This window comes from Cuculus canorus, chromosome 15 (assembly GCF_017976375.1).
Source record: "Cuculus canorus isolate bCucCan1 chromosome 15, bCucCan1.pri, whole genome shotgun sequence".
Taxonomy (NCBI): domain Eukaryota; kingdom Metazoa; phylum Chordata; class Aves; order Cuculiformes; family Cuculidae; genus Cuculus; species Cuculus canorus.
In genome coordinates, this window is record NC_071415.1 from 8,713,644 (window position 1) to 8,735,870 (window position 22,227).

The 22,227-nt window shown below is 49.4% G+C and overlaps 3 protein-coding genes across 11 annotated transcripts in view; 2 read left to right on the top strand and 1 right to left on the bottom strand.

Annotated features, from left to right (window-relative positions):
* Positions 1-856: 856 nt before the first annotated feature.
* LOC104060381 (hydroxyacylglutathione hydrolase like) lies at positions 857-6,071 on the top strand. Of its 3 annotated transcripts, none has more exons than XM_054081081.1 (9): positions 857-944; positions 1,322-1,438; positions 2,462-2,526; positions 2,613-2,730; positions 3,383-3,491; positions 3,634-3,737; positions 3,906-4,007; positions 4,087-4,166; positions 4,539-6,071. In XM_054081081.1, the coding sequence occupies exons 2-9, from the start codon at positions 1,334-1,336 to the stop codon at positions 4,702-4,704; spliced, it is 849 nt and encodes a 282-aa protein (XP_053937056.1). In that variant the 5' UTR covers positions 857-944; positions 1,322-1,333; the 3' UTR covers positions 4,705-6,071. The 3 variants fall into 3 exon arrangements, with proteins under 3 accessions (XP_053937056.1, XP_053937057.1, XP_053937055.1); XM_054081082.1 differs by having other exon boundaries at positions 923-944; positions 1,325-1,438; XM_054081080.1 differs by lacking the exon at positions 857-944 and adding an exon at positions 953-1,206 and having other exon boundaries at positions 1,238-1,438.
* A 935-nt stretch (positions 6,072-7,006) lies between these two features.
* On the bottom strand, positions 7,007-21,990 carry CIAO3 (cytosolic iron-sulfur assembly component 3). Of its 6 annotated transcripts, none has more exons than XR_008452523.1 (12): positions 21,847-21,990; positions 19,862-19,957; positions 17,876-18,019; positions 17,047-17,179; positions 16,547-16,681; positions 16,092-16,210; positions 14,828-14,957; positions 14,517-14,589; positions 11,351-11,485; positions 9,924-10,081; positions 8,554-8,930; positions 7,007-7,296 (listed from the first exon to the last, which is right to left on the bottom strand). XR_008452523.1 is itself a non-coding variant. In XM_054081076.1 (11 exons), exons 1-11 carry the CDS (start codon positions 21,910-21,912, stop codon positions 8,692-8,694), a joined length of 1,428 nt encoding a protein of 475 aa, XP_053937051.1. In that variant the 5' UTR covers positions 21,913-21,990; the 3' UTR covers positions 7,007-8,691. The 6 variants fall into 6 exon arrangements, 2 of the variants coding, with proteins under 2 accessions (XP_053937051.1, XP_009560468.2); XR_008452522.1 differs by having other exon boundaries at positions 8,364-8,930; XR_008452521.1 differs by having other exon boundaries at positions 7,848-8,930.
* A 90-nt stretch (positions 21,991-22,080) lies between these two features.
* Positions 22,081-22,227, top strand: part of MSLN (mesothelin) — a 28,564-nt gene continuing 28,417 nt past the window's right edge. Inside the window, exon 1 of one of the 2 annotated variants that reach the window (XM_054081069.1) lies at positions 22,081-22,140. The gene's annotated coding sequence lies outside the window, so the exon portion shown is untranslated. The remainder of the gene's footprint in view (positions 22,141-22,227) is intronic. The other variant, XM_054081070.1, reaches the window with a different exon arrangement.

Below are 22,227 nucleotides of genomic sequence, written 5' to 3' on the forward strand. Positions count from 1 at the left end.
CTCAAAGCCCATCCAGTTCTACCCCCTGCCATGGGCAGGGACACTTCCCACTGGATCAGGGGCTCCAAGCCCCATCCAACCTGGCCTGGAACATCTCCAGGGATGGGGCAGACACCACTGCTCTGGGCAACCTGGGTCAGGGCCTCCCCACCCTGAACAGAATTTCTCCCGAAGATCTCATCTCAATCCCCGCTCTTCCCTCCTTTTAGCCTGGTGGTGGTGGGAGGAGCGGCTGGTTTGGCTTCAGTGGGCAGTGTGTGGCTACAGTTTGGGGGTCTTCAGGGGGGACCTCTGTGTCCCAGCCTTCCTCCTTGCCGGGCTCCCCTGCTCAGCCTGAGCGCTGGTGGGGCTTGGGGGGTGCAGGAAAGTGGGGCTGGGGGAGTGGGGGGGTCCCCTCTCTGCCTCCCATCTGGATGAGAAGAGATGGAGGGGAGGCAGGGAAGGATGAAGGGAAGGGATGGAGAGGAGGCAAGGAGGAGTAGATGGAGGGGAGATAGAAGGGATGAAGGGGAGGCAGGGATGGGAGGCAGGGAAGGATGGAGAGGAGGTGGGAAGGACTGGAGGGGAGGCAAGGAGGGAAAGCAGCAGAGGATGGAGGAAGGGAGGCAGAAAGGAGAGGTGGGAAGAGATGGAGGGGAGGCAAGGAGGGGTAGCAGGAAGCGGTGAAGGGAAGGTAGGGAGGAGAGACAAGGAGGGGAAGCAGGAGAGGATGGAGGGGTAGCAGGGAGGGAAGGTAGGACGCGATGGAAAGGAGGCGGGGAAGGATGTGTGAGTGATGGAGGGGAGGGAGGTCTAGAGAGGAGGCAGGGAGGCGGGGAAGGGATGGGGGTGGGATGAAGGGAGGGATGGAGGGAGGCAGGGATGGAGGGAGGCAGCTCTCAGCCCGCCCCACGCCGCGGGATCCGCCCCGCAGCGCCGGGGGAGGGACCGGGCTGAGCCCGCAGGTACCGGGGGCTCCGCGGGGGCTGCCCGGGACACAGAGCATCCCCGCTGGGGCCACTGCAGTGCTGCTGGGGGGCTGGGGCTGCCCCTTCTTCTGCTGCCTGGGGCTGGGCTCACCCTGCTTTTGCTGTGTGGGGCTGGGGTCACTCCTCTTTTTGCTGCGTGGGGCTCAAATCCCCCTCGTTCTACTCTGCAGGGCTGGGGTCACCCCCCCTTCTTGCTGCAGGGGGCTGAGACAACCCCTGCTCTGCTTCGTGGGGCTGGGGTCACCCCTCTTTCTGCTTCGTGGGGCTGCGGTCACCCCCTTTTTGCTGCATGCAGCTGGTGTCACCCCCTCTTCTGCTCCGTGGGTCACTCTCCCCCCATCTCCCGTGTCCAGCAGTGAAGGACCATGAAGGTGAAGGTGATCTCTGTCCTGGAGGACAACTACATGTACCTGGTGATCGAGGAGAGCAGCCGGGAGGCCATTGCCGTGGATGCCGCCGTCCCCAAAAGGGTGAGAGGGGCTTGGAGTCCCCATTGGAGATGCGGTGGTGGCTCTGTGTGGGGTGGGCATGGGGAGTCATGGCATGCGGGGACACATCCATGTGTGCATGGAGCATCCCACGGTGGGGTCCAGTGCCATCCAGCACCCACAAATCGGTGTCTGTGTGCCAGACGCCACTCCTGCACAGCAGAGGTTTCCCTGTCACTTTAACCATTGCCTCCCATCCTCCCCATGCCGGAACTGGAAGCCATGCAGACCCCAAAGCAGTAAGAATAGCCCAACATTGGGTGTTTAAGAGTTTATCCCATAGGAATTCCCATTGTCCACGAGCCATGCTGTGGCCATGCTGCGGAGACAGCAGCAGCCAGGATCGCCCCTCGCCGCTGTGACCCCCACGACCCCCCTGAGCCCCCTCGGCCACCGCACATTGTGCAGACGCTGTCGCAGGGTTTAAGCGTTTGTTGCCGACTCGGATGTTTCCTTCCTCTTTGAGGAACGTAATCAGGAGCAGCCAGAGGGTTGGTTCATAGCGGTGAATTTGAAGTTGGTGTTGGAAAGCCTCCCGGCAGCTGAGCCGTGGGGCGAGGAACCCGTCCTCGCTGTAGCCAGGGTGGGTTTCACAGCTAGGATGGACTGCATGGCTGCCGTCTCCCTGCCGCGGTGCTCATCCCATGCACAGCCCGTGCTGCTCCTCTGTGCTTACGCTGTGAAAGCACCGTCCATAAAACACCTTCATCCCTATGGGAACAGCATGTTGGCATCCGCCTGCTCCACTCTGTGCAGCGGCATCTGGCGCAGGCAGCCGAGCCTTCATGTCACCCCCAGCCCTTCCCAGCTCAGTGGTGGTTTCCACTGGTTTCCCTGCCTTGCTCTGCTGGTCCAGAACAGTGCTGCTTGGGACTGATCCTGTGCTGGGATGGGCAGGGTGGGTGCTGGCTGTTTCACAGCTGTGCTGTGCAGCCATAGTGGCTGCGGGGTGTGCGCCACCTCCTCTCTGCATGCTCAATTCCTTTTGCTCTGGATCCATTTCAGTTGCTGGAAATCATCAGGAAGGAGGAGGTGGTGCTCAGAGCAATCCTCACCACCCACCACCACTGGTAAGCGCCGCTGGCGTGAGCTGGGGCCCTGGGGTGGCTGTGCCTGAGGTGGGACTGAGCACCCATTTGCTCCTTTGCCGGCACAGGGACCATGCGAGAGGGAACGAGGAGCTGGCGAGGCTCTTCCCTGGCCTGCGGGTATACGGCGCCGATGAGCGGATCGGGGCTCTGACGCACAAAGTGACCCACGACCAGGAGCTGACGGTGCGTGGGCATACGACTGTGTTTGGGCTCAGCCCCCTGCGCATGGATCCTGCCTGGTGCAGTGGCCGCGGTTGGCATGGTGCTGGGCTGGCAGGGAGTGGAGCTGGGCAATGGTGCGGTCCCCTGTGGTGCCACATCACAGAATGGTTTGGGTTGGAAGGGACCTCAAAGCCCATCCAGTCCCACTTCGTGCCATGGGCAGGGACACCTCCCAGTGGATCAGGGGCTCCAAGCCCCATCCAACCTGGCCTGGAACACCTCCAGGGATGGGGCAGCCATGCCAGGAGCTAACGGGGTTGGTACCTGGCTCAGGTGTGCTCAGACTCTCCATGCTCTGGGGCGGCTGCAGATGTGGCTCCATGGATTTGGGGTGGGAAGGAGCTCTGGACTGGAGGAGAAACCCTGTCCAGTTCCCAGCCTGTTTGGGGTCGCATTGGGGAACCCAGCCTCCATCATGGATGAGATCCCACTGCTAAATGCCTTTGGAAAGGACACGTGCATCCCACACTCACCCAAAGCTCTGTCCCCCAGCATCTCTGGACCTGGCGAGCCCCAGGCAGGCAATGTAGTGGGATCCAGAGGTCTGGGGGAGGGTCTGGCTGCCAGTCAGGACCAGGGTGACCCCAGCGGGTCCTGTCCCTCTCTCCCACAGTTTGGGGCCATCCGGGTGCGGTGCCTCTTCACCCCCTGCCACACCTCGGGCCACATGTGCTACTTCATGTGGGAGGACGGCTCCCCGGACGCTCCGGCTCTCTTCTCAGGTATCACAGCCTGCCAGCGGGCACCCCATGGCTGCTGGGGACACAGGACACACTGTCCCCTCTGCTCACGAGGCGAATCCCACGCCTGGGGATTCCTGCCCGGCACCTCATCCATCCCATTCCCAGATGCCGTTCCCTGCAGGTGACACCCTTTTCGTGGGAGGCTGCGGGAGGTTCTTTGAGGGGACGGCGGAGCAAATGTACACCAACCTCACCCAAATCCTGGGCACTTTGCCAAAGGAGACGGTGAGTGCCCCACGTCTCAGCCCCAGCCTGGGGAGGGACCTCAGCATCAGCCGGGAGCTCGAGGCTGGCATCGCTTGAGGGGCAGCGCCCATCCCTGCTGCCGGGGCTGCAGCGGGACCAGGATGGGTCAGGCACTGTGTGACACAGGGTGCTTGGCTGGCATTGCAGAAGGTGTTCTGTGGGCATGAATGCACCATCCGAAACCTCAAGTTTGCCTTGAAAGTGGAACCGGAGAATGAAATCGTAAAGAAGAAACTCGCATGGGCCAAAGTAAGTGGCTGTGCCCCTGGCAGGGTGGAGCGGGTGTTGGATGCCGGCAGGTTTTTGGATCTCTCTGGTTCCTCTGCAGCAGCGGGATGATGAGGATTTGCCCACAGTGCCCTCCACACTGCAGGAGGAGTTCCTCTACAACCCCTTCCTGCGGGTCACGTAAGCAGTGCCAGTGCCTTGGGGGTGCAAAGGGCCCCACTGTGGGACAGCCCTGGTCTGCAGGGGAGGAGGTCCTGCCTGGCTGGTCCTGCTCCCCAGATTCTGCTTGCTTTTCCCTCTAGCATCATCTCTTCTCCTAATAGCTTTCCTAACCCTTGGGAAACCCAAGCCCAGAGGGATGGGAGGGTGTTCTGACACAAGCCCCACATTTCCCAGCACAGGGAACACACAGACAATCCCCATGCGCCCCAGCAGCTGCCAGTCATGAGGACACCATTGCCCTTTTGTCCATCCCATCACGATAGGGTGTCCAGCAGGGAGGGGGGTCCCCACACTGTCCCCGCGGTCACAGCAGAGCTGGTCTCCTTGCAGAGAGGAGTCCTTACAGAAGTTCACGGGCAAGACAGACCCGGTGGAGGTGCTGAGGACCCTCCGCACTGAGAAGGATAACTTCAAGAAGCCCAAGGAGCGGCCCAATCCCCAGGCCATGCTCGCCTTTGACTGGGGACTTTTCAGCCCCTTCCTGGAGAAGAAGTGAGCGGCCGCAGCAGCAGCTGCTGCAATGCAGCATCCCCGTCGTGGTGGGGGCTTCCTCTTGACTCCAACTGACTCCCGTTAGACTCGGCAGTCGGGAAGTGATTTTTGTCTTTAACTTGCTTGTGTTGAGGCTGCTCCGCTTCGCTCCCTCCAGCGTTGCCGGGCTCCCCTGGCTGCTGGGAGCTTTGCTGAGTGCCCGGTCCCTGGCGCAGGGAGCACGCTCAGCCGTGCAGTTAAACCTGCGGGATGCTGGGCTGCAGTCGCTGCTGGCAGAGGGGCAGGGGATGGTTTGGAGGAGAGGACATCCACGCTCGTGATGCTGGGGTTAGCAGGTGCAGGAGCTGTCGCCTATCCTGCAGCCCTTTGCCTGCAGGAGCCGGAGAGAGCATGGAAAGGGTGCGGACACTGGGGACCATGGTGCTGTGCCCCTTGGACCACCAGCACCCAGTGGGCTGCAAGGCTCTCTGGCCTGCAGTCCTTCCTGGGTCCAAAGGTGCTGAGCTCCCACCTGGCCAGGCTGTTGGGAAGCTCTCCCAGCCCTGCCTGCTCCCCCCACCCCCTGCACCCTCCGAGGGCAGGCAGGAGCTGCCTGGTTCCAAAGGCAGGGATGAGGTGCAGAGACTTGGATGCATGAGAAGCTGGGAAGGGGACTGGTGTTTTTGCTGGCGTGCCACAGTACCTGCCTCCAGACCTAACAGAAACCCTTGTTGCAGTGGGATTTGTGGTTTTTTTCCACCCTATTTTTATGGTAAGCCAACATAGAAACATTGCATAAGGGGTCATAACACATTCCTGCCCTGCGGGAGACACCCAAAGCACTAGAGCACACCCAGGTGGAGCTCAGGTTGCGAGGAACGCATGCTCTGACCCATTGCCTTTGTCAGATCCTTCCCAAGGTGGGACACTTTTCAGGCAGCAAACAATCCTGTGCTGCCACGCATACGCTGCTGCCTTGGTTTTCCCTTCCCTCAAGATAGAAAACTGGAAAGCCTCTACCTGAACCTTCCCTTTGCGTTGCCTTTGCTTTTGAACAAGCGCTGGGGAGCAGCCGGGGGCTCTGCTGCCTCCTCCGTGGGGGCACAATCAGCGCTGTCGTTTATTGAAGTCTGAGAAACGGGCAGAGCTTCATTTTGCAGGTAGGGAGGAGCTGCGCTGCAAACCAGAGGAGCAGTTTGCTTTTTTGGGGGAAAATAGGGCTGGATGGTGGCTCTGTAAATAGCTGTGACACCCCACCCTGAAGAATCTGGGCTGGGGCAGATTGCTCCATGTGGGACAGTTGCCCATTCCTGGTTTCTTCTTGCCCCCCGTGTGTGGCTGTCTTGGTGTCGCTGAGTGTGCACCTGCTCTGCATCGTTCAAATGAAAACAGGAGTGGAGGAGTTGGCCCCATAATTCTTTACTGTAGGGTCATTTTAAACAAGGCTGATTGTGAAGTTTATAGTTTCAAACACTGGAGTAGAGTTGACTTCAGGATCTTTCATACCTGGACTGTGAACTGCATCTTGTTAACACTGGAGCCTGGTTCCTGGCTGTTTCTTCCCTTGCCAGAAACCAGACCAAAGTTTGCTTTTTTTTCCTTTTATTAAGTTATAGTGTTAGAATTCACTCTCCGCCATGGGAGAAAAAGTAATCCTGCTGCATGAGTTGGCTCCGTAGCATCTCAAAGTAACTCAGTCTAAGCGCATACGTTATCTGGGTGCTCTGCTGTGCGTTTATCTATGCCAGGGCAGACACGCCCCCGTCTGTGCGTGGGGAGGGTTCCTGGTCGAGCACTGAGTCTGCTTGCAGTGATAAGAGCAGCAGTGCAAAGGCTGGGGGAAATCCAAGCTGTTCTTGATGCCATGGCAAGCACCGACACCGCGCAGCGTCTGAGCCGAGGTCTCGGTGTGTTCTGAGGAGAGAGGTCTCTGATGGCTTTAGCAGCGTGCCTGTTGGTAACTGGAGAAGAAGCAATTAATCCACAGCTAACTGTTTGTTTCTTTGTGCACTTCTGGCCTGACACGCACATTCTCAACAGAAATGGAACGTTTTTCTTTTGCACTGATGTACAGAGTTCATGGTCTCAGACCAGGCTGACCGCACTGGCAGCGATATCCCTTGCTGTAGATCAAAGTTTTATGGTGTAGCGTACACTGGGTGTTGTAAATCTGTGCATGGGCAAGGGCACTCACAGAAAACACCAACTAATAGGGTGGGGAGGGAGAAGCAGTGGGAGATTCTTGCCTATAAACACTGTGAATTCACTAATGGATCAGCAACTCCTGAAAAACTTAGAGCCTTTAATTAAAAACATTTAAAAAACACTTTTTGCACTGTTGGGTCACTTTTAATGAAGACTGGAGGAGGCTTTGAGAAGGGCAGAGGCAAGTTCTGCCAGCGAAGCCGTTCCAAGAGGCAGGCCCAGGTCTGCCAGCCCTAAGCTCAAGGTCTGCAGTAACCAGTGAGGGTTCTCCTTGGCAAGGGTCAGATTCAGAAACCAGCTCCATCTGTTTGCATTTACTCTGAAGGAACAAAGCGATGTGGCAGCTCTGTAGTCAGTTTTCATCCACTTAACTCTACTTCCTGCATAATCCTTAGTCGTCACGGAGCAGTAACTGGAAAAAGGAGAGACATTGAAGTGATTCAGTACTGTGATTCTTCAGTCTGTACCCACGGGCAGCTACAGCAGGCACAGGGCGAGGTTCCACACCTGCCCGCACCCCTTCCCCTCAAGCACAGAGAGGGCTGTGAGTCCTCCCACCAGTGCCTTCCCCTCCCCACACACATCCTAACACCAGAAAAACTCATATTCACATTAAACAGACCAAACTGGAGTTATTCATTCTGTTGCTTTTCTGCAAATAAGGTGGGGAGGGGGAAGCAGTGGAAAAACACCTGTATGTAACATTACGGAGAGCAAGGCAAGCACACAGCATCTTCAGTAACAAAAGACCAAACCTGTTTCACATCCATTTCCTGACACAGCATTACAACACACTGCATTAAACCAGATGTGGTGTTAGTAACCTTGTGGATTGCTCTGCTATACTACTTGTAAAGTTTACATCTCACAGCCACCTCCTGTTAGCATTTGTAAAGTCACACCTTTTGGAGGCATGAAGGACTTTGTCCTTCCCTGGAAAGCAAGCTGGGAATAAATCCTTACTTGAAACACTGTAAAAAATGGTCGTGTCTGAATTTAAGGCTATTCTCCATCAGTAACTGGTTGAGGACAGGGTAGATGTAACCATGCTGTGACTTCCTCTACTATGTATTTAGAGAGAGAAAGATAGATGTAATTGCCCACAGGTACAGACAATTGTTACAATTAAGGAAAATGAAATCACTGCAGCTTTTTCTTCTTAAACATTAATTCAAGTCCCATTTCAGCAGGCAACAGGTCAGCCTTGGAGATCTGACACTCTGGTGATCCCAGGCTGCCAGTGCCACCCCGTCCAACAGTGGGAAAGTACAGCCGATGGACCTTGAGGGTGGGCAACCAGGGACAGTGACACAGAAAAACAGAACCCAAGGTCTAAAGAGACAGGTTATAACTAAATGAGGATGTCCTGATAGAGACAGATGCAAAAGTGAGTGCTGTGAAAATACAGCAAGGCCTGGATGAGTAATGCTGTCCTGTAGCAGAAAGCTCCTGTCTGCTGCAAGGCAGATCCTTCAGTACCTTGAAGTTGTCGGTTCTGGTAGGAATAGAGTAGTAAAGGGAGTGCAGGCTTAGTCCTCAAAGACTGTGTGGAGGCCAGGGTGCGTTACTGCTTCTTTTGACGTATGTTTTGAGTCAGCATTTAGTTTTTATTTACTTGAATAATTATGAAGTTCTAGGAATTCATCTTGCCTGCCTACATGCACATTACCTTCTCATCCCTCCCGAGAGTCACAAATTGTCAACTTCCAGTGATGGCACAGAACTTTAGCTGTTTTTTGAGAATCTTAAATATAATTGAGTTAAAAAGGCACTGAGTATCTGTACTGGGGCTTCCCCGCATCACTCTTCACCATTTGATGTTAAATCCAGCATTTGTTTTCTCCACGGCATGGTACTCAGTATGCAAAGCCTTCGCAGCTTTTTCCGACCCCAAGCCGCCCAGCCACTGCTCATACAGTTCAGTCACAGTCTGGTTCTTCTCCGGAATTTCAGCCCTCGGAGACTCGTACAGCCTCTCAACTTGCTGCAGCTGCTCCTTGCTGGATTCACCCTCTGGTTTGATCTGACCACCTCCGTTTAAACAGCCTATGTGCAACAAAGGGGAGTCACTGGGTTTAGAAGCACTTCAGCTTTATCAGAAATACACAACTGTTGTTAATTTACCCTGCACCTGCAGGTGGTTACAGGAATGAAAACACCATCCTAATGGTTTCCCAATGCCTGCAGCCCTGGAGGGGAGATCCCTGGCCTGGTGTGCCCTGAGAGAGCACTGCCAAGTCAGGCTGGGACCTGCTGGGGGACAGATGGAAGCAGCACTGGGGAGGTCTGACTCTCATCTCATGCCTTCAGAAGACAATTGGGGTGACATCAGCCTTGGAGTCTCAACTGAGGGTAAGATAAATGTGGCTGGGGGGGTGTTCTGGAGCTGCTGTTGGGGCAGAGGTGAGCTGGGAGTTGAGCTTGGCAGCATGTGGCTGCCCAGAGCAGCGTCCTGCTGCTAAGCAGCCTTCAAGGCTGGGACCCGTGCAGGCCCTCAGGGAGAGGGCAAGTGCTGAATGCCAAGAGTGGCTGCTCAGCATCACTTCAGGCTAGGTTCTGCCCCGGCTCTCTGCTAGCAGAGTTGGAGAGGACCAGGAGGGACCAACAGGAGGCCTCATATGAAGTGGAGAAAGAAATAAAATAAGTATTAAGAGACTTCCTTCACCTGCCAGAGCAAGCATTCTCTAAAAGCGTAATGGTCAATTCTGTGCAATTTTATAGGAATAATCTCCTCATGCACCAAAGAGCTTAGAAAACCAGGAGGACCTCCTTAAAAACATGAGTTATGCAAACTTTGTGCAATGGAATTCAGCTGTGACTACTTAAATCTTGGAGAATTACAGAGTTCTAGGTAGGAAAATACACACACAAATAACTGTGAAATTCTGATGCTGTGATTACTGTGTCTCAAGAGTTTGAAGGCTTTGCCACAACATTCAGGGTGTGAGAAACTGCCTGTTGTTCTTACATTTTAGGTATAGTTTCACATAGATTCTTACAGCCGTGGATCATAGCAGCGAAATCCCCCTGCAGCCTTACCTGATGGGCAGGCCATGACTTCAACATAGTGATAGGGCGATTTCCCTCGTTTCAGCCTTTGCACCAAGTTCTGTATGTTTCGAAACCCATATGCCAAAGCAAACTGGAGCAGGACTGCCCCATCCTTCTCCAGGGTCACCTCCTGGAAGTCCTTGTTTCTGAGGAACAAGAGCAGAGAAAACGTCTTATCCAAATTAACTTCTATTTTAAACTTCAAAGAGCCCTGTGCTAAAACCACCTTATTATTGAGATCTTATTCAAAAAAGCTGTTCTAGTTCTTTGCCACCTAAACAAAAGAGATGAAGGAACGACCTTACAGATTCTTCTCCAGTCTTGTTTGAGGATCTGCCACCCGATCTGAGTTTGTTGAGGAACACCTGTGTTGAATAAATCCTTAAAATCAAAGCAAATAGAGCTTAAACAAAAGTTTCATTATGACAGGCCCTCTGCATTGGCTTCAGCCAACTTCTACATTAGTGAGGGTGTTGAGGAAACGTTTCAATTGTAGTGGGTCATAAAACCAGGGAACAAACCATTACTGAAGGCTTCCAGACTCCTAAGGTTAGTGGAAGTACCTATTCCTAATAAAAGAATAAGTAATGTGATTTTTATCAAGTATTTCATATTGAGACTCTGGGGGACTGTTCCTTCTGCTTCCTAGGCCAGCAAATCCTACACAAAAACGTTGCTAATTAGGGATATAATTTGTTACAAATGGCACTTTGACACCATAAATGGGAAGCTGACAGGAATCTCAGCTGAGGGGAGGTTTAGATTGGATATTAGGAAAAATTTCTTCACTGGAAGAGTTGTGAAGCCCTGGCAGAGGCTCCCCAGGGCAGTGCTGGAGTCTCCATCGTGAAGGGGTTCAAAAAGTGTGGAGACATGGTGCTTCGGGACAAGGGTTAGCAGGCACAGTGGGGTTGGGTCGATGGTTGGACTGTGTGAGCTTAGAGGTCTTTTCCAAACTCAATGATTCTATGCTCAAACTCAAGCAACTTGTTTTGTGTTTTACCATAACGTAGTTAAAACAGAGCCTCAAAGCCCTGACACAAGATATTCCATTCTGCGATAGCTGGATTAGTAACGCATCTACTTCATGTGTCTGATTGCAGGTGAGGGAGCCCAGACCCATGCATGCTCTGTCTTCTAAATTACTCTAAAAATTGCCTGCAACTTGATACTGGGAAAATCCATCAGGTCAAAATAAAGTGTGTGGGTGGTGAAGGGGCTCAAGGTCTCCAAGGGAAAGGCAGCACAGAGTGCTGGCTGATTTATTGCTCAGCAACTGTGGGAGTGAGAAGCCAATTCCCATGCCTTGAAGTAAAATGTTTAACATGGCAAAGAAAGTTTCAGCTCGTCAGCAAGATAACAGCATGAACAGGACTGCAATAACAGTGCTTTCTGTAGGACTTCAGACTTCTTACTTTAAAGGCTTGTACTGAATTGTATCCACTTGAATTCCAAAGAGTTCCTTGGCTGCGTACTTGTATATGTGCTCCAAGTAGCCTCCAGAGCCCCCTCCTGAGTGGCTGGTGAGCTCTTCTGCAGCACCACTAAACCTGTGCGATGGGAGGAAAGCAGCAGCTTTAGGGAGATCTTTGACAAAAGAGTACAGCCAGGACAAATGCAAAGGTCCAAGGGGACTCGGAAGCAACACAAGGGCAGACCAGCTCCCTTTGAGCTCCTGGCTTTTCCCTTTCCCCTGGGAACCAAAGTATTTAGAGTTGCACAGCGCAGCGGATTTAACCCTGTCCTCAACAGGATCCTGGTTCAAGTTCAACACATTTTTGGTGTTGAACAACTATAGAATCATGAAGTGCAACTGTACCTGTCTACTACTAAACCATATCCCTGAGCACCTCATCTACTCATCTTTTAAACCCCTCCAGGGATGGGGACTCCACCACCTCCCTGGGCAGCCTCTGCCAGTGCCTAAGAACCCCTTCTGTGAAGAAATTTTTCCTGATGTCTAATCTAAACCTCCCCTGGCACAACTTGAGGCCATTTCCTCTTGTCCTATCCATTGTTACTTGGGAGAAGAGACCAACACCTGCCTCACTTTCAGGTGGCTGTAGAGAGCAATGAGGCCCCCTCTCAGCCCGCTCTTCTTGAGGCTAAACAGCCCCAGGTTCCTCAGCCACCTCTCCTAAGGCTTGTTCTCCAGTCCTTTCACCCGCTCTGTTTAAGTTTGTAAGTCAAGTTCTGCACAAATAATCCCATCTCGCCGACATGACAAAACACAACCAGCTATCCTGAGGTCAAGATAACATTTCTTGAGAATAGATCACCAGATGGGAGCCACAACAATAGCTTTTGTTACAAGAACAAGATGAGGGATCTGCTTGTAAGCAGTGACACTTGCATTCTCCGGCTAACAGCTGCAGAACGGAACACACTTGAGTTCAGGCCAAGCAGTTTCAAGTCAAATTGAAGATGTTGCCGCTTACAGATAAAATCTCAACTTTGGAAGCACTGCAGAAGGCAACACTTCAGCCTGCAATCACCCTCTGAAACTATTTTTGATTTGATCTTGTTTACAGGAACTGAGCTTCATTAACAAAATGTTTCAGTGTGTCTGGCCTCACGTACTGCTGCTCTTTAACGTGAGGCTGCCAGCAAGCTCCAGTGCTGGCCTGGAGCAAATCGTTCTCCCAGCAAAAGTCCTGGGATTTCTGGCATTTGATCTCATTCTTGCTGCCAAATGTAATAACCTCTTAATGGGCTTTTCCACGTGCTGGGGGATAAAGCAGAATAACAGCCATTAGACTGTTCGTGTGTATGCTCCGAGGTCTGAGGAATACGTGCTGTTTGTAAGCAGTCAATTTACTAAGCATGTTAAAGCCAGTAAAAGGTTATAGAGGCACTTCATCACCACAAGCACGAGGCCCAGTGCTAGGAATGTGCTCCCAAGGAGCTGGCCAGAGATTTTATCAAGTAATTCGACATTCAGTTCTATGTTATAACTGACACTTCCATAACGTTATTTCCTAAGAGAACCCAAACACATCAGAATCTTGTTTTCTTCTCAATTTTCTGTTAGCGCTCTAACAATAAAGCAGGTAGAACAGAAGTACTTGTTTACAGGGGCAGCCTTTGAAGCTGTACTTTTGAGACTCAGCCATACATTTATTATAGCTGAGGCCACTTTTCTTTTTGATGTGAAAGCAATCTCTGCATATGCTGTCAGAAAAAGACACTTCATCCTGGATAGAGCATGCATAAACAGATCTCAGCTAGTCAGTGTGTTATGTGAAACCTACACCTACCGAGCTGCTGAGATGTAGTGGAGGAAACTGAGGCTCAGGGCAAGCATTTCCCTTACAGGAAACGGATTGGATGGCAACAGACTGCCTCTACCTCACATTCTCCTTCTTTTCAGCAGCACAGGAGTGACCGAAGTTTATAACAATGAAAACTGCGCTAGAAAATAGGCTGCACATAAGGACACTTCCCTTTGCACATGTGCTGATCAGACCATTCTTGAGCTGCGGCTGTAAATAGTCCTTGGTTGTACCAGAAAGACTTGAAGCCTATTTAGATATAAACCACATCTCAAACAGGAGTGTCACATCTGCAAGGAGTACAGGTGAAAACAGACTGGAAATGTGACTAGTGTCACATTCAGTCCTGTGCTACATGCTGCCCATTTGGGGTATCAAAATCTCTCCTAAAAACTTAAGGAGCCTGTGCAGTAAGTTTTTAAATCATACACTTAATCACCTTTTATAATTCTTAAAGATTGCTGCACATGTTGTCTTTCTGCTTATTAATGTGCATAGCACTACAAAGACACTTCTCTTAAACTGAAGAAGAGGATGCTTTGGTTTAGTGCTCAGTGCAGCACCACGACTGCGTGTCAATTCAGACAAATAGAATGTGACGTTAATGTTTCCGTAGTCACTTACATCTCTCTGCAGTTGTCACTTAACCAGATGTTACTTTTCAGTTGAAGGAACTAAAATCTCATCTGGTTTGCACATGTTTAAGATCTTATTTTTTTAGAAATAGAGACTCCTAGAGATTAGACATTAGGAAGAAATTCTTCACAGTGAGGGTAGTGAGGCCCTGGCAGTGGTGGCTGCCCCATCCCTGGAGGTGTTCAGGGCCAGGTTGGATGGCGCTTGGAGCAACCAGATCCAGTGAGAGGTGGCCCTGGCCCTGGCAGGGGGGTGGGATCTGGATGATCTTTAAGGTCTCTTCCAACCCCAACCATTCCATGATTCTATGAACTATACCATGAGTAACTGTAATGGAACTAAATGACTGTCATGCAATTAGTACTTCTCTGCACAATTATTTTGCCATTTCACTCTTACTGAGCTAATTCTATCAGTCCTGCTGGTTTCCAGTGAAAGCTGCTAATCCTTTGGCTACTAAAACCTAGAACTCCAAAAGAGGAGTTTCAGCATATTCTGTAGATTAAATATTTTATGCACAATTGCACTGATTCAAAATCAGTGACACAAGGAAACAAATCAAATGTAAACACAGTGGCAGAACAGTAGTGGAATGGTGAATTCTGTTGCAGGATTCTATGAATACTGGATGAACAAGAACATGACTGAGATGCAAATAAGGTTTTGTTCTTACATGGTATCCAAAGGAGCAGGATCTACATCAGATAGAGATACCCCTTCTTGTTCCAACAGCTTCAGCACTTCTCCTGAAACAGAACCAGATATATAAAAAGTCCTTCTTTAGGGGATGAAGGAAAACAAAAGCCACAGATCAGTACACAAGACTGCATCTGCAATCTTTATCAGGACGTGATTTGCATTACTAAATGCAATATCCATACACTACATCCTCTGTCAGAGACAGAGTAGCAGGTTATTAAGAGTAGCAAATGCTTTGCTCTGAGGCTTGTAGAAGTTAGCTGGGCTACTCCTGGCTCTGCTTACCTGTGGTGATTACACAGTCCACTTCACGAGTCTGGAACTCTTCGTTGAAGAAGTCTGGCCTTGAAGCCTCTAGTTTTTTGTCGTAACAGGGCATTACCGTTACGTGGTAGATCTGGTTGGGTGTTAGGTGCTGGAAAAAAGACAAAGCTGTGCAGTCAGACTGGCCAGTATCAAACCTGTCTTGGGGCAGATGTTTTCCAGGTACAAGAGAAAATAATGAAACTAATGCCACTGTGCCTCTGAAATACTCTCCACTGATACTGAATGTTTATTTTGTGTGCATATATATACACATGTATGTACACACACACATTTAGGTACACATTAGATTAGATCTCTACTAGAACTCAATTTTGGCTTGTGGGAAGTGTCAGCAGAATGGTGTTTCACAGGTGTACCCCCACCCTTTGCTGGTGCAGATGACCCACACAAAGTCAGGCAGTGCAATGAATTCCTCATCATGCAGGTGGAGAATGTCCTTCTTCCACGCTATTAAAACCCATCCCCTGAATCAGTAATTAAGATGTGGTCTGGAATTAGACAAAAACCTCACGATCATCCAAGAAATAAGCACAAGCTGAGGAAACAAGTCATTGACTCAAGGCCATTGTTTCAGTATCTTGTGCCAAACATTCTTAGGGGCTGCCAATTTCTGTAACAAGTATGCAGATGTCAGCGTTTACTTAATGCACGTGTTAAACCGTTGCTCATTAGCAGACAATAAGTCATGCAATCGGAGACAGTGATCAAGTTTCTTGCTGGACAAATCTAGGCTATTAGTATAACTCTAGTCTTTAAACATCAAATTTACGTTTGGAAAGATTCCAAAGGTTAAAGACTGAGAACAGAGCTAAGTCAAACTGAAACAGAACATTTGAGTTGGGAATTTTTAGACAAGACATGATCTGCACGTATGCACTGACTGATGTTTTGTGTTTGGATAATTTAAGTTATTCACCAACTTTAAACAAAATGAAAAATATCACAGATAGGATGGGAATGCAAGGACACTGAAAAATAGATTTCTCTAGCCTTCCCAAATAACGTACGGGGGTTTAAAGTATTCCATGCAACAGGAACTTAGTGTTGCTGCCCCAGTTGCTAACATCTCATTAGATTAGACAGAAGTGAGAAAGATGCTGCCTTTGCAAGGTAATTTTTACCCCTAAATTCTAATGTATAACATGTAACAAAATAAAAAATAGCAGCTAGAAGTGCTCAGTTGGAGCAGTTTGCCATCAAGCACAGCACTTCTGTCCCTCACCTGCTGTTCAGCAAAATAGCCCTTGACCAAGGAGCCCATGACCTGCTGCGGGGACTTGGCGGTACTGATGTAGGGAATGATGAAACTGCCGTGGGTTTTCTCTGCATAGCAGATCCAACCTGGTAAGAGTGTAATTAGCAAATTCAATTAAAAAATAACAAGCTCCCCTTCACTTTGCTCACTCAACTCCCGGCCTGGCACCCTTTAATAACCATTTTTATCTCACTTCAGCACAAAATGCAAAGGAAATGTTAACATATGATTCAATTTAAAGAGGTAATTGGGTAACTGTACAGATCATTATTGCTATTAACACCAGGATTTGTATTGTGAAGAGAGCAATCTTTTAAGTAAATCTACCTATTTAAATTTTTCCAACTAGCTTACTGTACATTTCTTCTCCTGTACTGTTAGTTTGCTACTTTATTACTTCCATAACTAATTTAACACCATACCTGGGCAGGCAGAAGCCAGCATGGGCAAAGCCTTTTTGTCTTCAGATTGCTTTTGAAAGCGTTTTACAAATTCCCGTTGGCTCTCCAACAGGCTGAAGTTCCTCGAAAAAGTCGTATCAAAAACATAGTGCACACCTAAGGAGAACAGCACCTGTGTTAGAATTCATGAGAAAGATATGGCAAAGAACAAAAAGCCTCCAGTCAAACCAGATCTAAACTTATTCACATCTTATTTACAGATATCAGTCGCTGCAGCTGAGAGCGAACCTTTTTCCCTAGCACAACAGCACAGAAAGAGGAGTAAAGTGGCAGCAGGACTGCAAATCTAAAATATAAAGTTCCTTCCAATACTCTAAGCTTATTACATGACTGAAGTCATAGGTACGTTTGCATTTTAGCTGATGCCAAACTTTACGACTCCATAGGGAGGTTAAATCACAGCAGTCTTGTCTGTACCCCGGCAGACCACTGTGATTAACAGGACACAATGCCACACTTGCCTAAACTCTTGAAGAAGGCAGTCAACTTCTTTGCCGTTTCCAGAACATCCATTTTACATCTCGCAGCCAGGGAAGCTCTGGATTGTGGTGAAACAGAAACAACCACCAATTTCTGTTCATTGGGAGCGGCAGTCTGAAAAAACAACCAAACACCGCCACGGTTCTAGCAATATTAATACAGCACATATAGAACCTTCAGCACACTGAACATCAGCAAGTATCTCGCATCTTAGATTTGAAGTCAGTAACTTACTACACTAAAGGTCCTCTCCAAACCCATAATTACTTATTAAAAATCAGATAAAGCACAATGGTTCACTGAGAATGTCCTCATACATTCTTGGGGTTGTTCAGACTGGAGAAGAGAAGGCTCTAGGGAGACCTCAGAGCAGCTTCCAGCACTGAAAGGGGCTCCAGGAAAGCTGAGGAAGGACTTTTTACAAGGGCCTGTATTGACAGGACAAGGGGGAATGGCTTTAAACTGGAAGGTGGAAGATTTAGAGTAGTCACTGGGAAGAAATTTTTCATGATGAAGGCGGGGAGGCCCTGGCCCAGGTTTCTCAGAGAAGTGGTGGCTGCCCCATCCCTGGAGATGTTCAAGGCCAGGCTGGATGGGGCTTGGAGCAACCAGATCCAGTGAGGTGTCGGCAGGGGTTGGAACTGGATGGGCTTTAAGGTCCCTTCCAACCCAAACCATTCTATGATTCTATGCTCCCTCTGATCTCTGGAACTCATTTTTACATGCACTGTTTCCACGCGTGCTTCTGCAAAGACAAATATTAAGATGTTCCAATTTGGCAGCATACCCGGGCCATGACTTGTCACCTACCTTGTTAAAAGTCAGCATTTTGCAGAGCTCTTCATGGCTCTGTTGAGTGATTAAAACACTCTCTGCCGATGTGATGCAGCCACTACAGGCTAAACAGTCGTTGAGAGTAATTTTAGCCTTTTCCAGTTTTTGCGCTCCTCCATCCTATAAAGCAACAGATAAGACTCAGTTCTGATCACAGCATAGAATCAGGGAGCAGTTTTCCCACCCTTGCTATATTTAGTAACAACAACGTTGCCCTTTTCATGCTCTTGGATTATTCATCTAAAGATAAAATATCTTTTATTTTTAGTAAAATTGGGAGGAAGACAACTACCTTTGATGTTTGCTGCTTTTAACAGGATTATTTGGCACACAGACGCAAATACGCTGAGGAACTTTAGGAAAATTTTAGCAAGACCAAGAACCAAATGCAGAACAGTTAGAATCACAGAATGGTTTGGGTGAGAAGGGACCATAAAGACCATCCAGTTCCACTAACTTCCAATTTAAAACCATTCCCCCTCATTCTATTACTACAGGCCCTTTGTAAAAAGCCCCTCCCCAGCTTTCCTGGAGCCCCTTTCAGTACTGGAAGCTGCTCTAAGGTCTCCCCAGAGTCTTCTCTTCTCCAGGCTGAACAACCCCAACTCTCTCAGCCTGTTCTCATAGCAGAGGTGCTCCAGCCCTCGGATCATCGTTGTAGCCCTCGTATGGACCCATTCCAACAATTCCGTATCCTTCTTATACTGGGGATTCCAGAACTGGAATCAGTTGCCTGGGCCACATTTATTTGTGCCATCTGGTGGGCTGATATTGCTCCAAAACACTTGAAATTACAGAAGCAAACAGGGTCTGTCTTGCTCAGTTTTCCAGCTTGCGAGTAGCTGAAGGCGGGGTTAGCATGGCTAATGTGGTATAGACAGCAGCTGGTGCTGTAACCACAGATTACAGAGGTCCTAAGACTTTAAATGTGCACTGAATATTGTGCTGGAGAAAGCACACCAGCTTTGTCACCTCTGTCAGAGGTGTTACTGAGTAGCACTGGAGCCGTTTCTTCATGGGAACTTGAACTTCACTCCTCCTGAACAGATTTTGTAACCAGACAACAATCTGGTGAACATTTTTAATTGAAACTGGGTGTTCTGCAATCTTTTTGTGTGCAAAACTCAGAAAGACCCCGAAGGGAGAACTGCATGGCAGCGCATCAAAGCCTGCATGTGGAAATCTGTTCGATAATATTTGACCTGAATAAGGCAGTTTCCCATGAGATTCTCCTCTTAAATTTCACTTTTGCAATAAAGATAGAAACAGACCAAGCAATTAGGTTCCAGTAAATTGAAATTTTAAAATAAGAAAGTAGGCTCTTCTGGAAGCGCCACACCCCCCTTTTTAAAGTCAGAAAGGACATCATTTGCTTAAAGTTAAAGATAATGTTTCTAGATGAGTTCCCATCTGGTTAACTAAGAATTGTTAACCTCTTCTGTGCAAACAGCAAAATAATTCTCCCAAACTCGTCATTAATTTTGCAAGAAGGAGGGTTACGAGTTCTATTTAACAAATAATTTGAAATAGTATTAAAACAATCAGAGCACAATTTAGGAGTATCTGTTCCAATCTCTTTGTGAGTGAACCCCCCTGCTGTGTGACACAATGCAATGAGAAAAGACACTGTCGTAGGTAATCTAGGGATTCCTATTATGTAAGTATCGACAGCAAAACAGACTTCCTAGCTTATCTGTTCTTATACTGAAAATCATCACTAATTAATATCTGTTTCAGAGCATAAGAGACTGACACAAAATGGGAATTACTGCTTATAAAATCTGGTAATTAAAAAGTTGGACTTTGGAATAAAGACACAAGAATGCCGACAGCAACAACCACACTTTCCTCACATCTTGGTCCTCTTTGAGGCATTAAATAGCTGTAGACTACTCAAATACTTAACAATGCAATCATGTTTTCTGGATATTTTGCACAATACTGAGGAAAAATCACACATACCTGATCGATTTGAAAATAGCTGCCATCTGCTTCAATCTTGATCTTAGCTGCTGCTTTTCCAGGCTTTTTTTCCACTTTTACAGGTTTGATACATTCCTGAAAGAGAAATAAAGCCTTAAAGTGAGAAGCTGAGCCATGAACTGCAGAAGAGGGATTTTTAATAGAAACTAAAACAATTAAACCAGTTCTAGAGCGAACGTCGCTTACTCTCCCTTAAGCCATGCTGGATTTTCTCACAGCATCTCCAACCATGAAGGGAAAACATAAAAGTCGAAGCTGCTTACCCCTTTTTTACAGAAGGAACACTTTTCCAGCATCATACCAAAAAGCAGAGAGCAATTCTGCTGTTCTGGTAAGGCACAGAGGCTCGCCTATGCAGCCCTCCTCTCTAAATCCTTAGAGGATCCTGCATTCTTCATTGTGAACTTTAATGGGTAGAGGCGTGGTCACTGCACTCAACATGTGGCCAGTGCCAAAAAGTTACATTTCACGTCCAAAGGACTCAGATGACGTCAGATGGACGGCGACCAGCATTCCGTATTGTTCTGCCATCAATTCTCAAGGGTGTTTTTGTATTTTGAGTGGTTTTTATATTTTAGAGACCTTATGACTCCTTGTCCCACTTCTTCAGCTTGGATTCTCTCTGTCTTTTACCATCCTTGCTCTGCCAACAGTTTCAGTTCATCCCCTGTCCCTAACTAACCCAGCTCTAGAGGGAGATGTTCCTGCCCATTGTGGAGGGGTTGGAACTGGGTGATCTTTAAGGTCCCTTCCAACCCAACCCATTCTAGGACTCAACCTGCGATTTACTAGTTTGCAGGATTCGCGAACAGCAGGAACAAGTCATTATGATTCCTCAGTTATGCTCACTTCAAAAAACAATTAGCGATCTCTACTTGAAACAGAAAACCAGGTTATGTCATTTACGGCAGAGGCTTTGCTAGGAAACCCAAGTTCCACAGTGGGGTTTGCTGTGCCCCATCTCATCGATCTCATTTCAGGGCAGTTTTTCAGCTGTACTTGTCAGCAAATATATCCACAATTACTATTTTGTACTTTTGCTTGTAGACTCCGAATGGAACAGTCCTGATCCATCCCTGCTGCCCATTCCCATCTCTCTGCTACCTGCTCCTGTACACTGGCATGAGCATCTGCGCGGATGAGCAGTGTGCGAGGAAACTTGCTTAGGCTTAAGCTTTTTTTGGGAGGTCTAGATTACTATTTAACAGGGCAGTTAAGGATGAGCTAGCTGCCAGGCCAAGATTTCTCTCTGCTACTGCTTACAGAGGCTCACACAGAGCAGCACTGCTGCCCTCTCTGATCCACTCCTTCATACTGGCTGGAACGGGCAGCGAGGCAGCTCCGTGCTCTTTTGCTTGCCAAATTTATTTCCCAGCACCTGAAGGAGGGAGAGCTGCAAGGACGCCAGCCTCGGCTCTTTGCTCCTCTGCATACTAGGCTGCCCCTTTCAAGCTGCCAAATCGAGGGGACTCTGACCAGGCTGGAGAACTGCAACCAAAGATGATCTGAGGGCTGGAACACCTCTGCTATGAGGACAGGCTGAGAGAGCTGGGGTTGTTTGGCCTGGAGAAGTTGTTTGGACTGATGAACAGGGAGGGCAGGGATAGGATGAGAGGGAATGGTTTGAAGCTGAAAGAGAGGAGATTGAGATGAGATCTTAGGAAGAAATGTTTTGCTGTGAGGGTGGGGAGGCCCTGGCCCAGGTTGCCCAGAGCAGTGGTGGCTGCCCCATCCCTGGAGGGGTTCCAGGCCAGGTTGGATGGGGCTTGGAGCCCCTGATCCAGTGGGAAGTGTCCCTGCCCATGGCAGAGGGTGGGACTGGATGAGCTCTGAGCTCCCTTCCCACCCAATCCCTGCCATGCCCAGGCCAGGTGCTGCCCTCCCCGCCTCCCCCCGCTCCCCAGGCGGCGCTGTCAGGGCCAGGGCCTTCCCCATTGCCCCCACAGCCCCCGTTCCGCTCCTACCTGCGAGGGCCCGATGTAATCGTCCAAATCCGTGAGCTGCAGCGCCCCGCTGAACAGAGACGCCATCGCGGGGCTGCCGCGCTGCCGTAAAAGCGAAGCCACAGCACTGCCGTAAAAGCGAGCGCGCCACACTGCTGTAAAGTAGACCCACCACTTTGTATAAAATGGGCGCACGACACTGTCGTAAAAGGTGCAAGCCACGCTGCCGGAAAGGGAGGCGGGGCCGCAATGGTGGGCGGGAGGTGCTGCTGCAGGGGCTGTGGGGTGCTTGGAGGTGGTCAGGCTGCAGCGGAGGTGTGTTAGGCTCAGATAAGGTGTAGGGGCTTCGGAGAGGGCGGTGCCATCGCCCCTGCCCTGGAGCTGCCTCCAAATGCATCTTCT